At 38.3% G+C, this 17,857-nt stretch overlaps 1 protein-coding gene across 2 annotated transcripts in view; it reads right to left on the bottom strand.

Annotated features, from left to right (window-relative positions):
- LOC116180240 (protein amalgam-like) overlaps positions 1-17,857 on the bottom strand; it is a 146,795-nt gene that overhangs the window by 4,978 nt on the left and 123,960 nt on the right. For both annotated transcript variants that reach the window (XM_031500135.1, XM_031500136.1), the window contains exons 2-4: positions 4,054-4,266; positions 635-888; positions 371-584 (exon numbers count right to left, since the gene is read on the bottom strand). In XM_031500135.1, coding sequence (XP_031355995.1) covers positions 371-584; positions 635-888; positions 4,054-4,266 — 681 coding nt within the window. The remainder of the gene's footprint in view (positions 1-370; positions 585-634; positions 889-4,053; positions 4,267-17,857) is intronic.

Consider the following 17,857-nt stretch of genomic DNA (forward strand, 5'->3'; position numbering starts at 1 on the left):
TTCCTTTTCGTCCAAGAATTTTGTTTAGCGTTCTTTTCATGTGTATGAAATAAAATGTCACTGTCTCAATTAAATGTGTATTTATTCGAACCCCTTGTGCGAGCCGGATAGAGTTTTCATGTCAGATTTTTCCTTTCGTGTCCAAAAATTGTGTCAGGTCAGTGAAAATGTGTGTAGGTAATTTAAACCTTTGGAATTTTTTGATCGAAGCTACTGAGTGGACCGCACACGGCAATATTTATTAAATTATTTTCTCCCCAACCCCAACATTAGTTTGCTGAACTGAGTCGTGCCTTTTTGGGTTAGATCAGAAAAGAGAACTTGAGCACAACACATCCCTTGTTTTACCTATAAGAATTAAGTTACTTACGGGCTACACTGATGTGTATGAATTTGTGCGCAGGAGGCTCTATCCGATTATCCGCCAAACACTGGTAGTCACCGGCGTCGTGATGGCTCACGTTTTCAATGGAGATCGTTTCACCTTCCGTCGACAGCCGATGTCCTTTCTTCGACCAAACTATCGTGGGCTTCGGAAATCCGATTGCTTTACAAGTCAAAACAAGGGATTTACCTGCATCGATCTAAACGAATGCGAGAATGAGTATCCGGTCATTCTTTCGCGTTTCCCTACCTGTGTGCTGTCGTGCAAAGCCTTCAGCGATTCAATTTTCGGCGCAGTTTGGACGTACAAGTGATGGGTGACGCTGAGGTTTTCCTCCTTTGAAAGCGGAATGGTACACGTGTAGTTCGCCGTTTCGTTCGCACCTACGTTCGAGATGATCAACGATCTTTTGTTAAGTTGGAAGTTGTTTCCGAAACTGCTGAACCGGAGTGTGTCTTGATATACTATTTCGTTGTTTTTCTTCCACATAAACACGAAGGTATCTGAAAAACAAGGTTACTGTAAGCTGTTCATTCTGAATTACCAGGCGAAAATCGGATGATCAAAGACTAGAGAAACTTGATCAAACTAAGAATAATGACATGACAATTTTATTTCAAACGTAATTTGTAGACGTAATATTAATAGGCTTGTACTAGCAATATTTTTAATATAATTAGAAACACAATTGTGACAAAACTACCATAGGAATTAGGTTTCGTTCGCAAAGTTCCAAAGACTGAAGCAAGTAATGGCTCTTCCAATAAGATATTTAGATGCTTTGTTCTCTCCATTAATTTCTTTGACAAAATAAAAACCTTCTCTTCTCCATACTCCACTTCTACACGACAACGGAAACAAAAATAAAACTATCCAGCAAGTCCCTGTATTTCTTCTTTTTATCGTGTTTACAGATTTTGAGCTTCCTTCATTGCATGTTAAAGCAAAAGTGGCACAACAGCTGAAATCCCAGTATGAATGGGGTCGTGAGCAATTACGCACGAAGCCGCGAGAGAACACGCGGTAAGCCATGACAGCGTAAATGTTTAGTGCCAGAGATTTTTGCGTTGAAGCGCTCAAATCAAAGTATTGTCGGGTACTTAGTTTCCATGCGACGAAGAAATCGGGTATCACTACTAATTCCGAACTGTACAAGTGAATTTTTAATGAGTAAATCTAAGTTTTGCGACTTGTCATTTTGAAAGAACAGTTGAGGAGGAGATTGATCGTGAATTACGGACAGTTTTAAAGTGATTCAGTCGGCCGACTACCTGTTGTGCGCAGAGAATTTATTTTCAATGACGGATTGTGTAATTTTTGCAATCGCGGGAAATTTCAAAGCAACCAAGCCGCATTCCTTTAAGAGGCCCTTGAGTTTCTTTCCATTGATTATTTGTTCGTTAAGTCCGTAGTCGAGGAGAATTCACTACTCTAAATTACTGTAAATATCTTTCCATATTGCTGTATCCCATCACCAGTGTGATTGGGACCAATATGTTTAACCGACAACTCCGGCTACCGTACCAATTAAAATTTGGAATAAGACCCGCTCACGAAAAAACTGGGGGAACGAGTACGTTGAAAATCTACGTCAGAAATTAAGTGCCATTTTGCATAAAGTTCCTCATGCGAAGAATACAATTGTAGTATGATAGGTATGATGGCATAGGAACTCAAAAGGGTACGATTTGGTGTTCTCCGTGCGAAATAAACGAAATAAACGTTGACTTTTTTAGTGATGTTAAATTTTTGCTGAAAAGGTACCGAGGACTAGCTCAAATTCTTAATTTTAGTTGTACCACTCTTTCAAGTTTAAAAAACCAACACGTATAATCCATTAACTTTGCCTTATCTCCCGCCAGACTAGCTCAGCCAACTTTTTCACGGAATTAGTCGGCTAGTCCGAGTTCGGCATAACCTTTGCTAGATTAGACTTTTGTAAAACTGAACCTACCGTCTGCCTAAGTACGTGCCGAACTCGCCTTCGGCTCGCTCTTCAATGCATCGGGAATGATCTATTCTACCTGGGTTAAAAATGGTAATTGCAAAACAAATGCCGAGCGAGCCGAAGGCGAGTTCGGCACCACCTTTGCAAATTTGGGTTTTACTAGTGTGACTTTTGTTAATCTGAACTTATGGTATGCCTAGGTAAGTGCCGAACTTGCCTTCGGCTCGCTCGGCAATGACTCGGGAATGATCTATTTTACCTGGGTTAAAAATGGTAATTGCAAAATAAATGCCGAGCGAGCCGAAGGCGAGTTCGGCACAACCTAGGCAAATTAAAGTTTTACTAGTGTGACTTTTGTTAATCAGAACTTATAATTTGCCTAGGTATGTGCCGAACTCGCCTTCGGCTCGCTCGGCAATGCCTCGGGAATGACATATTCTACCTGGGTTAAAAATGGCAATTGCAAAATAAATGCCGAGCGAGCCGTAGGCGAATTCGCCACAACCTAGGCAAATTAGAGATTTACTAGTGTGACTTTTGTTAATCTGAACTTTTTAAAGGAATGCTGCTTGGCTTTTTTTTTAAATTTCACGCGATTAAAAAAATCACGTAATCCGTCGGAAGACGAAAATGTAATTGAAAATGAATTATCTGCGCACAATTGACAAGTGGCCGGCTGAATGACGTTACGCAGTTATTCCAGGTTCAGGGTTGAAGATTTTAATTTCGCGATAATTTTAAAACTTCCTCTGTCTGTAGTTCAACCAATTTCCCTTTTTTTGCAATTTATTCTTTGAAATTTGAGAGCCAACTTTGATTTACTGGTTTAAGGCTACCAGTTATACCGTTCGAATTTGTAGTATTTCATCCCACAAACACCCTGATAATCCACAGGATGATTAACCCAACGTCTCGGGGTACGACCGTGGACGCGAAATATGTTCCCCGGGTGCTATTGAGGTTTTTAATTTAATTTTTTTCGGTGGTCTGCAATTGGATAGTTTCTACCCACTAAGTAACTACTCCACGTAGATTTACGAGCAACTGACAAACTCTTCTTGACGCGACAGTGCTCGTGGCTACCCGCGTATTGCTCCCCGCCTATCTTCAAACGAACGCGCCCCCATCAATTAAAATATTAATATTAATATAATATTAAATATTCGGTTCTACCCAATTTTACCAGTCACATATCCAGAAAAACAGTTTGTCAGACACCTCGAACCTGCCTAAACGCAAAATTCCTTCACAATTGGCAAAAACCAACCACAGATAACGACGGATCTGATTTAAGCAGACTGTCACGTATTTCCCATTAATTTTTCATATGGCGCGTCAATCTCAAATCTGGAATTGGTGTGGTACTGTTGTAGAATTCCAAAGTTTCTCTCTTTCATTCCCGGAGACAGCGTCGTCCAACAATGAAGCACAAGGCTTATTTGACCAAAGGTCACTTTGTATTGAATTTTGATGATGGCCAAGTTCTTCACGACCACAAGGGCAATTATATGAACCAGATGCGGCAGTAGGAGTGCATCCACCACGTTTTTGCTTAGCATTAGGGTCCCTTATACAAGGTAATATTCACAAATTTCACTGCTTGCTAGTTGGTATGGAGCTGACTGATGGCGCCTTGACAATTAATACTATTTTTTCAGAGAAACCGGCGGTTTCGATCAGTAACTATAGCCTTAGATAAGGAGAAGAGATGAACCCTTACCTGCATTTTCTACTTCACAGGGCAACTCGACTGTCTCATTTTCCTTCACCATAAAGTCCCTGGGTCGCGTATTGAAAATCGGCGCCGGCACCTCGTCATCGCCCTCCTCATCTTCGCCCTCCTCGTAATCGTAATTATCATTTTGGACGCCATCTTCGGGCAGCGCAATTTCTAGGTCGTAATCGACTTCTTGCGTGTTCGGCCGGCCGTTCGCTGTAAACAAAATTTGTCATGAGCACATATGCCTTGCACATTTTTAAAGTAAACGTTTTCTTAGACAGTGTCATAAAATGTAACATATGCCGACTCGTCTTTCGGCCATACATTTTTTTTGCTTTGCGCACCCGTTTACAGTTCACCTTAACCCGAAATCATTTTTGGAAGTGATCGCGTGGTTATGGTAAACAAAACCAGTTCATGCAGCCTTCTAGAGGAAAGTACGCGAATTCAGTAAATTCCATTCAGTAAACCAGCAGATGGTCTCATTGTGAACAAAGCGCATCAATATTTATAAATCGTACACCAAACTCGCGCAAATAAACAATAGAGTAACGGGACCATTTTTGGTCACTCTCAACCGGAAATTGTCCATTTCCTCCTTTTAATTACGCAAGCGGTGACGTACACGCGTCGCGATTCTTCAAGATCGGAAATAATGTGACCGAAAATGACCTAGCCATGAATCAACAATTAAAATGCGATGATTCAGAACGTACTTAATTAATTTATTATTTACAAAAAAAATTTTCCCGTTAATAAACAACGACGTCAATCACTCACGACGTCGACAGCCTCAATTAAGAGTGTGTGTGCTCGCGTCCCCCGCCGGGTCCGTCATGCAGCAACGACGTCGGAAAATAATTGATTTTTCTTGTTAACAAGGGTTGATATAGGTCAATTTTCTTTTCTCCGCAAATACCTCGGCCATAAATTTAATTGTCAGTCAATATTAACGCTCCATTTGTTGAAATTTTATATGGTTTTATTGTTGTATGATGTAACCGTCGATCAGAGCGTTTCGATGATCTCAATCGGAGTCATTAGCCCGTAATTACGTTACCTACCTAGATTTCAATTAAGAAAGACAACTGTAGTAATTTCTTGGGAGATATACGGTCGGTGGAAATGCTTGGTTTACCTTTCCAGTAGGTGGTAAATGTGGTTTGGAATAAAGTAAGTCCGGGTAACTGGAACTTACTTTTACAACCCCAAGGGAACAATAGTTATTCCTCATGCTTTTGATCACGCTTTTGTTTGGAAATTCAAGTATCAGTTTCAGGGGTTCATCGTGAAAATGTGCTAGTACGGGTGTTTTCTCGGCACTGGATATAGGTCCTCCATTATTGTAGCAAGAAATGTCTTTTTCGTAACTTCGGGATGCTGCCCAATTTTCAATTATTCACCAATTTCTTCGGGGAAACGGAAAAACTTCACAAGAACAAATTTTTTCTATTTCGGTGTCACAATGATGATTTTGTACAACTGCCGAAAACAGTTGTACAAAGACAGTGATTATAGTCGTTTTTTTTGGTAACTAATCTCTTAAGTTGGCAGTTACTAGTTAGTACAAGTAGGTACTTCGTTGGGTACTTCCATGTTTGAACTTCAAAATGTCAAGTCTTACTACGCTGCCAACCTAAAACTTAACGGCATAAAAAGTGTTCCCAACATAAAACATGTTAGTTCTAATGTTCCCTATAGTTTCTGATAATGATTTTTTTTATTAAATTAAAGCACCGAAATAGAAAAAAATAGTATGAAAAACGCGTGTTACAATGCTTTATTGTAATACTCCTATCTTGCGGACACTCGTGGCTACGCTTCGCGTCGCCACTCGTGCCACAAGATAGTCGTATTACAATAGGTCGCATTGTAACACTTGTCTTTCAATATACTATTGTACTTTCATTTTGGATAAGTTTGTAGCTCCAAAACCTTCATTTATTTACTAATTTCATCGCGGAAACTGCAAAATGCGCCCTTTCTGTCTTGTTCCATTTTTGGCAACGCAGCAAAAAGCGCCACCACAATAGACAGGGGCAAGATATTAATCTCAGTCTTAAGATCAAGGTTGAAATAAAGATACTGCAACGTAAATTTAATTACATGATTTCTTTATGTGCAATTAATTATTAATTTATTTATAATTATAACCATACATAAATAGATTGATTTATTTATTACAGTTAATTATTATTTAAATCAATCACTTACTTGTACCGGGTCACCCAATAAGACTGTTCCTCGGCCATATCTCGGGAAACGTTCGTCGTATGACAGGGGAAAAAAAATTAGGGTAAATCGGTAATGAAGAATCGCTGGAAAATATTTTCAAGTTCTAAAAATAACCACCAGAGGGCGTAACTGCCATCTTAAATTTTAAAATTGCATTTTCCTTAAATTTCGCATAATAAACTAAACATTCTTTTTCCACATTTTTAAAGAGAACCAGTTTATCTATCATTTTCGTAAAAACAAAAACTCCGTTATTTTAAAAACAAAGATGGCGTTTTTGCAATAACCCGCTTTTAACTTCTTAACAGATTGACCGATTTTAGCAAATTTGGTATGGTTGAAAAGAGCATTTCTTGGGCAATGAGAATCAAGCAAAATAGTTAATTTAGTTGAATCTTTCTCCGCCAGGGGGCTAGTTTTGACACTATGATCCAAAATCCTAAAAAAATCAAAAGAATCAAATGGAATGATATGACTTTTTTTATGAAAAAGCAGCCAAATAACACCTAGAGAGGCCAGTGAAAACCGTTTTTCAAAATCTCGTTCCTAACCTCAAATATTGGGAAAATGAGATTAATTAATTAATTAATAAAAATGCTTAAATTGTAACTTATTTGACGTACTTCCGCTATTTGTCGATGGCGCGAAAGATTGTTCGGTAAAGGACCCTACACTTTTAGGTAGGCCTTGGAAAATTAAACAAATGAAACACGATACATTATAAAATAATAACAGCCGGAATTTGTAAATTATTCTGCTGAGTTTACATTCAGAAAGTGCAGATTTTTAAATTTGTAATCTTTTAAAAAATGCCGATTTCTAACCAAGAAGCTTTTAATATGCTGGCGGCGATGGTTCGTGGACGATCCGGATAATGCAAATAGAAGATGCGGGCAGCGATGGTCGCATTTTGAAAATACTCAAAATATATCGCCAGGATATAGTTAGAAATTGGCATTTTAGAAAAGATTACGAATTCAAAAAGCTGCACTTTCTGAATGTAAACACAGTAGAATAATTTACACATTACGGGTGTTATTATTTTATAATGCATCGTGTTTCATTTGTTTAATTTTCCAAGGGCTACCTAAAAGTGTAGGGTGCTTTTCTTTCGCGCCATCGACAAACACCGGAAATACGTAATTTGAACATTTTAATTAATTAATTAATTAATCTCATTTTCCCAATATTTGAGGTTAGGACCGAGATTTTGAAAAACGGTTTTCACTGGCCTCTTCGGATGTTATTTGGGTACTTTTTCACAAAGTAAAAGTCATATTATCCCATTTGATTTTTTTGTTTTTTTTAGGATTTTGAGTAATAGTGTCAAAACTAGTCCCCTGGCGGCGAAAGATTCAACTAAATTAACGATATTTGATTCTCATTGCCCAAGGAATGCTCTTTTCAACCATACCAAATTTGTTAAAATCGGTCAAACGGTTAAGGAGTTAAAGCAGGTTATTGCAAAAACAATTGAACGCCCCACACCATCTTTGTTTTTGAAATAACTGAGATTTTGTTTTTACGAAAATGATAGACAAACGGGTCCTCTTTAAAAATGTGAAAAAAATTTTTTTTAGTTTATTATGCGAAATTAAAAAAAAATGCAATTTTAAAATTTAAGATGGCAGATACGCCCTCTGTTGGTCATTTTTAGAACTTGCAAATATTTTCCAGCGATTCTTCATGACCGATTTACCCAATAATTTTTTTCCCCTAAGTCATACGACGAACGGTTGCCGAGATATGGCCGAGGAACAGTCTTATTGGGTGACCCGGTTCTCAAATTTAAAGCACACGAGCGCGAATTCCCCTATTTATCGCTTCGGCACAGTTTATAGAGAGATCAAAAATCAACATACCAATCATATTTCATGGAAAGAATGCGTCTCATTCGCTTTCAGTTCTTATCGCCGGTGACTATCGACTTGGTGGTGACATGATGGCGCCTTGATATCGCTTTAGAAAATTTGCCGCAAGACATATAAGTACTTTTCACGCATAAACAAAGCCTTTCGAGCTGAGTTTAGTTGGCCGTATTATTTTGAATGTCATACGCATCCCCTAGCATTCTGTATGTATTTTCCATAAACGCTTCCGTTTTACCTCCACCTCCTGGCTACTTTTTTCCCATATACTCTACCCAGTCAAAGTTATCAGTTTATCACTTATTACTATAATGGGTTAATTTAAGTGCTCAAATGAGTCAATCTCAATCGTCATCAATACTATATAAACTCCGCCGCTGTTATCAAAAGCACAGCTTTTGTTTTCTTCAGTTCCTAAACTTGACTTTGACTTCCCTTTTCCTTTTTTTGTACTGAAATATCATGCTTAACGTCAGGACTACAATTTAGAAAAGGCCTGCTCACTTTTACTTCTTCTCTATAGTACTTAGATGTATGCTGTGTTGCCTATTTTTCGACACTCAGCTCGCATTCGGAAATACGACTTTTGATCCGGCTCATATTCAATCCTTGAACTCGTAGAAATCGATTGGCGAACGTTCGACATCGCAGTCTCTTTTCGCTTTCGAGTTAAACGAGAAACGACTGACCTAGCCATCACATAAGGGGAATTTAGAAATTCCCCTAAAAAGTAAATGGTACTGTGGTCCCACTATTCGTCACACAAAATGACTTCAGAAGGTCACAATAAATAGATGTAATTGCTTCATTTTCATAAACGTATACGTGTTTTTTTTGTTTTGCAAATATACACTCGGCTTACCCAAATTACAAGAGATTCAAGATTTACTGGGTTCGTAAACATACGTGACAACTGGATATTGGTATAACTGTAACAATTAAAGAGAATAATTTCATGCAGAAAAAAGGTCAGAAATCCCAAGAATCTAAGCGCCCGCTAGACGGAGAAACTATGTATCTTATTTTTTCAACACTTTTATGATCGTAAAGTATGCGGTTTTCATATTGTTGAAATTAGACGCTATTTTATTAATTGTTGTTTATGATGTGTCGGTCTAAACACCAAAATAATGAGGGGGCACCCTGTATATGAGATTATTTCAATTTGTTAAGTAAATCTGGGGAGGGGGTCACTTGCAAATAAGCACGGGGTTGGTTTCATTTGAATTTGTATCTCAGTGTTGTTTTTTCCTTTTGAAAATTGTTTGAAATTGCGTGGTTTTTGTTTAAATATTATAGTGCTGATCACGAAGACGCAGATGTTTCGAAGAATTACGCGTTTCATATTAGAGAAGTGAGGACGTTTGGCGCATTCCGTTGTGAGGAGTAGTATCGATTAGTATCGCAAATCTTGTACGACCAGATTACTTGAATTATTTAAAAAAGATTTATTTTTAATTATTGCCCACCTGTGTACGGGGTGATATGTTCAAACAAGCTCTTCTTTCTTTCAGGGATTTTGTTTTAATTTTTTCACCATCTGTTTCGTCATTGTCATTGTCAATCAATTAATTGTGTGTTTACTCGAATCCATTGTGCGACCCAATTTTCAGGTCAGATTTTTCTTTTCGTGTCCAAGAATTGTGTTAGATGTTGATAAAAATTCGGAATTTTCGGAGTGTCGGAGAAATTATTAATAGATTTTTCTTTGTGACGGGGGCGTTATCGCGAACCACTTCCACTTTTCTTTTTGAAGGCGCACAATTTTTGTAAACCGACATATTAAAACATTACTTATCTATTCATCTGAACAAAAATGTTAAATTATCTTCTTATCCAAACCCATTAACTTTCATACAAATATCATTCCTAACAAATAATACGGCTGTACGATCGAAGGTCAAATACTAAAAACCTAATCTCGGACACCAATTTGGAGGAAACCTACCTGCGAAGCCAAACCATCTCCGCGAAATGAATACCATAAACATTTAAAGAAGGAAAATGGCCTACTACGTTATAGAAAATGAGCTCATCGACACTGCAGCAAACAAAAAACTGTATTTAGGGACGCCACTTACCGAAATACTCGTGACTAGACAACTGGAATTAAACAGGGTGGTTCGGTGTTACAATGGATTATCGATAAGCGGCACGAATGTGAAGCATTCTATTCTACAAAGGAACCTGATCGGCCTAAAGTAAATGGCCAAAATGATTCTTGAAATACATGAAAAATAACTAACCCCCCGCCGACATAAAAAGGAGTTTACAACAAAAAAGACACCTTAATTACACATTTTGCCACCCTAACCTAAAAAACAGGGTCTTTTGTAACCTTTACAGCTTTTAACAGACCTTTAAGGCCTTTTGAGAGCCATTAAAAGCTTTTAAAAATCTATGATTTAGCTAATATTCGAATCTGGAAGAGATTTATAATCTTTTAATAAAATAAAATTCTGTCGCGTTTGTTTATGAACCCAGTAAATTTAGAGTTACGTGTTAGTTTGGACGAGCCGGGTAGTAATTTGTACATTTCTAAAAAATTGCTACAATAAAGTAAATTTTGTGTGAAAATTTAGTATTCCCGACAATATAAGAAGGTTGGAACCACAAAACTCTGAGAAGCCTCAAAGTGCGCTTTAGATACTGAACGAGGAGGAATCGAATATGGCAGATTAAGTTGCGTATGCACTGGACTGGCACAAAGGTCAATACATAAATCTGAAAGAATCTCACGATTAGGTCGGAAATTTACGGACCCTCCCTAATCGAATTAAGCTCGAATCCGTAAACTGTACGTTTCCGCCTTTGCAGTTCATTTACTTTGCTCGCCGCCCAAGAAAATGGCTCCGCTTACGCGTAATAAATTCAAAACTCCTTCGCTCGATCATCTTTCGCCCGAAGGATCGTTTTAAATTTAAAATTTACCCCGCTCGTCTCGGTTACGGCGGCATCTCGACGATATATAAAAATCCGAAATTTCCATATCAAATCATCCCGCCGCCGCCGTCGGCGAGCCCCATATCTAGGCCATTCATTTTCGTTAAACCTCACGTGGATGCGTGGCGGTGGCGAATAAAATGGTGTTACTATGGCGACGGCTTTTATAATGTTCCGACGAGTTCCTACGAAACTATCACAACTTTGTCCTTTCAGAAAGTTTTATGAAGCCAGCCAGGGGTTGGGAAAGGCAGATACGGTTTATTTTAACTAAATTACATTTGGAAAACAGAGCGCAATTTATTAAAATTTTCTATTGAATCGTAAAAAAAAGGTGCTCGTATGAAGGAGTGTTCGATTAACATTAATGGGAGCACGCGCCCAACAGGAAATAGTCAAATGCTAAATTCTAACCCTTTCATCGCAGGAAACACATATGTCAACGGTTGCTTTAACGAAAACAAATGCCATTCATTTTTAATACTACGTTCAAAGGGATTCGGCTTATCCAATTATAATTAACGCGTTCTTTTTTTGGCATTTGCATAGGCCTCCCTATGGTAATTTATTAACCAATTACCCCAGTTTAGAATAAAAGGGCGTACATTCTGATGAATCGGTGACGTGGAGAGACGAGCTTACACCTCCAAAATGACCTTCCCTATCACAATCGATGGCCTGCACACTTTTCTTGTGGGTGGATGGTTGATTTCCCACTCAAAGTTTTCAGCGTTTATGGACACCATTTTTAAGGAGTTGGCCTCTACCGTCAGCGCCGATACTATCAAAATTACCAAGAAGCAACCCCTAAACAGCGCCGATCTAAATTGTGTTAGTTAGTAATAGTAAGTAATAAAGAAGGGTTGCTTATCGCATCTTCCATGAATCACATTTTTGCAACACCCACGGATCGACTTTTTAGCGCATTTTTTAAGAATTAAAAACAAGTATAAATTGTGCACAACTCTTGTGCAGATAAAGCGCATTTTGTTTAACCGAAATAGCTTTTGTTTTGACATCACCAATTGATATATATATATTTCTTGCAGTCGTCTCAATCGCCCTTCGTGAGTACCTCTTCCGACAAACCGTTCTGGAGGTTTAAGGGAATATACCCGATGGCGATAAGAGGTGGAGGAGGAGGGCTATGGTTCGTAGAAATTAATTCCTTTCGTTGAAACCTTTCATTAGAGTACCATGAAGGATAAAACTAGTTCGACCCCCCCCCCTCGGCCTCCTCACCGTACTTTGATTAGAGACAGAAAGAAGGGCAGTAGTTGGTAGAAAACGGTTTCTTTTGTTGAGACCTTTAATACAATGAGAGATTAATAATAAATTAATTTATTTTTACTTTCAAAAACAGCATCACAGGAAATAATTCGTGGGGGAGGGGGGGTCCCCTTTTTAGACAGCGAAATTTGATGGCCGTCTGGCACACCTTCAAGGTATAGGCTGCCTACTGCAAAAAATTCCAGGACTCTAGGCCCATTCCCCTATAAGTAGTTCGAAACGGCCGAAGTGGGTCCGGGCGGACGGACGGACGGACAAAACGCAAACAATAGAACATTTTTTTTAATTGTCAAAAAATGCGCTAAAATGTGCTTTTGTTTGCGTTTTATCCGTCCGTCCGTCCGGACCCATTTCTGCCGTTTTGAGCTACATACGATAACAATTTGGTCTCAGATTTTGCATACGCATGCCTTTGGTGGTGCCAATTTAAACTTTACAAAATGGGGGGGGGGGGGGGTGAACACATGTTCTACCCTGCATGGTATTCTAATTATAGATCTCATCGAAATAAATTGGTTTGTACAAACTACACTTTCCCGTGCGACCCTTTTTCGAGATCAGTGAGCGACGGGACCTGGGGTGGGGGTGGGGGTTCAAAATTAATTTTATCTCTCATTGAAAGGTCTCAACGAAAGGAATTAATAGTAGAAGTGGGTCCGGACGGACGGACAAAGCGCAAACAATAGCACATTTTTTTTAATTCTTAAAAAATGCGCTAAAAATGTAAGTTAAAAATAAAATCAAATAAAATCCGTTAACAGGCTCCCGTTACAAGGATCTCATGCCAATTAAATTGTAAAATTCAGAAAGCGGCTTTCTTGTATTTATCAATTCAACGCATAAAATTCAAAATTTAGTTCATTTTAAATCTGTCCGATTCAAACTTCAGTTCTTGGTACCTTGATTTTTTTATTTTTTGAATCTTGGACAATATAAACATTTAAGTTTTGTCGATTCAGTGCCACGAGCTTGAGCGCTCTGGTGCTACATATATTACCAAACTAGCGCGACTCCGGAGGCCTATATCTGTTTATCTTCCTACTTAAATGTGTGTTGTGCTGCCTTTGGGCTGAAACGTCCAAAAACTCTGTAATATTCAAAACATCCCAATAATAGAACTGAATAATTTCACATCGGAAAAAGGGAAACCCAATTGTCGGCAAAACGGGGAATCTAAGCGTCCGCTGAGCATTTTCCTTCTTGCAATTTTTATAAACAAGCGTTATCGCAACCCACTTCCACTTTTCTTTTAAAGACGCGCAATTTTTGTAAATTCACTATTTTTGCCGTGCGTCTCTCTAAACGAATGTTATCAATTATCTTCTTATTAAAACCCATTAACTTTTAAACAAATATAATGCCTGACAAGTACTTTTTAAATGTAACGAAATTATACGCAAAGAAAAATCTGCAAGAATGTTACCACCATTGTAACAACAAAAAGCAACCCTTTCTATTATCATGTAAAAGGTGGTAGATACGAAAAAGTTGATCTATGCACGAATAGCGGGTGTTACGAAAAATTCGATTCAAAAGACGGTGGAAGTGTTGCGAAAATTGCGATCCAGGGAAGACGTGACGAGCTACCCTTCCCTAACATGATTTGAAGAGCGTCGGTTGATGCTGAATAGGTGGTCCATTCCGAAAAGGGCGGTCCTTGCAAAAATGCCGTTTGTTTGAATTAATTCGATCGATGAAAGATCCGGCAAGCACCCCTTCCTCATTACGATGTAAAATGCGCGCAATACAAAACAAGTATACATTGTGCACAACTCTTGTGCAGATAAAGCGCATTTTTTTAACCGAAAAAGTTTTTGTTTTGACATCATCACCAATGGATATATTTCTTGCAGACGTCTAAATCGCCCCGTGTGAGTACCCTCTTCCGACAATCCGTTCTTGAGGTATAAGGGAATCGATAAGAGGTCGAGAAGGAGGGCTATGGTTGGTAGAAATTAATTCCTTTCGTTGAGGCCTTTCATTGAGAGATAAAATTAATTTTTAACCCCCTCCCCTCTCAGGCCCCGTCGCTCACTGATCTCGAAAAAGAGTCGCACGGGAAAGTTATAGTTTGTACAAACCAATTTATTTTGATGAGACCTTTCATTAGAATACCGTGAAGGGTAGTACATGCCTTCCCCCCCCCCCCCATTTTCTAAAGTTTAACTTGGCACCACTAAAGGCATGCGTATGGAAAATTGCTTGTCGTATGTAAAGGTTATGCACGTTTTACTTTCAAAAACAGCATCACAGGAAATAATTCATGGGGGGGGGGGGCTTTTAGACAGCGAATCTTGATGGCCGTGTGGCACACCTTCAAGGTATAGGCTACCTACTGCTAATATTCCAGGACTCTAGGACCATTCCCCTAGAAGTAGCTCAAAAACGGCAGAAATGGGTCCGGACGGACGGACGGATAAAAACGCAAACAAAAGCACATTTTTAGCGCATTTTTGAGAATTAAAAAAAATGTGCTATTGTTTGCGATTTGTCCATCCGTCCGTTCGGACCCACTTCTGCCGTTTCGAACTACTTCTAGGGGAATGGTCCTAGAGTCCTGGAATTTTTTGCGGTAGGTTGAAGGTGTGCCAGACGGCCATCAAATTTCGCTGTCTAAAAAGGGGACCCCCTCCCACGAATTATTTCCTGAGATGCTGTTTTTGAAAATAAAACGTGCATAACTTTTACATACGATAACAATCTGGCCTTTTTACCGACACAAGGCCTGAATCGGGTAGTTCCACCCCCGACTTTCTGGGTCGTTCACCGGTAAATAACCGTAGGGTGGTTTTATTTTGTGCAGGAGTGGTATTGAGCCGCGTGAGAATGCGCGTTGAAGCGTGAGAGTTTGGGTTGAGCCGCCAGCGAAGTTAAATCTACCACCTGTAAGTTACCGCAAGGTGGTTTTACATTTGCTGTCATTCGAATTCGCCTCCAATTGCGAGAGAATTAGCGTGAAGCGGTCGGTGCAGTTAAGTAATTTAGCGCAGGGGGTGTGTTTGTGTTAGAAAATTCGCGTTGAGCTGCGAGCGAAGTTAACCACTTGTAATTTATCGTCGGGCGGATTTTATATCGTAATATTCGAATTCGCGTCGAGTTCAGGCGATCGCCTGTAATTTATCGTGGTGTATTTTATACATTGGCGCGACAACTCTAATAATTAAAAGTGTACAAGCAAAATTGCGTGCACCTACGGTAGCAAAGTTTATGCACAGGGTGGCCAAATAAGAATGCGAGGTACTGTATCTGGGAAACTGTCCATCGTAGAGGCTTGCGGTAAAAAAATTTATTACTAAAACGGCCACGAGCAAAACCTGGAAAATATTTTTCAGTTTCTGAAATGACCGCTAGAGGGCGTAACTGCAATCTTGGAATCTAAAAAGTGATGTTTCTGTGAATTCTGCTATATTAACCTAACAAAAAATGTCCGGTCTTTGAAGTTGACGATAATCTGAACAATTTTTGTTTGACAAGTTTTCCTGTATCTCTAAAAATGAAGTGGTGGGGGTATTCAAAGGTTTCCGTAGAGAACACCCTGTATCTTCGAAACGGCTGAGCCGATTTAAACAAACTCGAGTTAGTTCAAAAGAGATATTCTTCAGCTACAAATATTTTACTATTTGAAGTTTTGTTAGTGTCACATATCGCCGCTTGAGGGCCTTTGTCGACATTCAAATAATATTTTTTTCTATAAGACATTCACATTTACAGATGGATCACAAAATTTTTGAGTGATGGAATGTGAACTTCAAAATCAAAGCAGCCATTCATTATACGAGACCTTGGGAATTTTGACTAATAACCTAATTTCAAAAAATGGCCCAATTTGTATTATGTGTATAAACACAAAGAATAGATTTTATTTATATTCGAGTTCAGTTGTTAAGTTTTATCAAAATTACATGCATGGTTTTTGAGTTATTTTCAAATGAATGAATTTTTAGTAGTACGTCCCAAATTATGATCTAAATAATGAAAATATTACAGTAAATATTTAGGAGATTTGGCTCTGGATGGATAAGCGTCTCCTCAAATTTTGTGCTTGGGCTTCTTAAGCATCTTGTACAATAGATTTTTGGAATAAGGTGTAATCATTAATCTACCATCATATTCTAAAGTCAGTGCACACTTCCTGTACTACAAGAAGGTAGGTATAATTGGGACGCGTATAAATTACTAACATACACAAATTCGGTCATTAAACTTCTACAATGGACATCACTTCCTCAAATGGCCATCGATGTAACACAAAGGTGAGGTATTGTTTTGTACCGGACTCGCGCAATACGCCATTAAATCACGCTTTTTTACATAGAGATCCTCGAAAGCTAATTTCACAACTATTGTTATTGGCACCGCTATTCTCCATTAGATCGAAATAATCGTACTCCCAACCCCCGTTTTTCCGTCGTCGTAAACGGCGCGTGATAGGTATTTTTCTCCCTGCGTCCGCCATTAAACGTAATTTGTTCCATTTATCGCTCTGATTGGGTCAACACCGCTTCGGTCGTAAAAAAAATGAGACGCCAAATGAACTTGACCTCCACTCATTCAATTTGTCGGAGATTTATGCAACCGAGCTGATGGACGAAGGCGAAATAATCGACGACGATTTGTTAATTGGGATGTTTTGATACATTTACCCTTGGTGGAATCGTTTCGGCGTGCTTGTTTTCTTTTCTCTAAATGACTGTTAGAGGTCGCGCATTTCTAATTTTCGATATAAATCGAAAGTACCTGAAAATGGTGCCATATTGTGACTGGGAGTACTCGGAAGAAGGTCAATTGATTATTTATAAAAAGATGACCTTTTTTTTTAATTTTTAAAGATTAAAAATTTAAATTGGGCAATCACCATGGCCTCATGGAGTAAGGACAATTTCAAATTGGTCTCTTAATTTACTTGGTGGTAGCAAAATTCGTTTCGCCATGAAAAATTTTAAGTTGGAGAAAGCGCCTTCTTTCTGTTTTTTTTTCAAAATCCTTTCCAAATTCCTTTTCAAACTCTTTACCGTTAATATTTTATTCTGGGATTTTAAAATTTTGGAAATATGAAATTTTGGAAAGTAGGTTGTGGAATTTTTATAATTTCGGGAGTTTGTGATTTTGGGATTTTTTAAATTTTGAGATAGACATTTTGGGATTTTTTAAAGAGTTCAAATTTAACATTTTGGGATTTTGAAATATTGAGAATTTAATATTTTAAATTGGATGTATGTGACTTTGAGATTGTAGTCATTTTACTCTGGGAGTTTAACATTTCGGGAATAAGACATTTTGAGAAATAGATTCTGGCATTTTTTAATTGGGATTTGGGAAATTTTTAAAAAATTGGGCATTTAAGTTTTTGGGAATTTTAAATGTTTGAAATTTTGGATTTTTGAAAATTTCAGTATTAGAATTTTTGCAAATTTAAGATTTTAGGATTTTGTTTGCCTTTGCGAGTATGAGATTTTGATATTATAGAC

Source organism: Photinus pyralis, unplaced genomic scaffold, assembly GCF_008802855.1.
Source record: "Photinus pyralis isolate 1611_PpyrPB1 unplaced genomic scaffold, Ppyr1.3 Ppyr1.4_LG9, whole genome shotgun sequence".
Lineage (NCBI taxonomy): Eukaryota > Metazoa > Arthropoda > Insecta > Coleoptera > Lampyridae > Photinus > Photinus pyralis.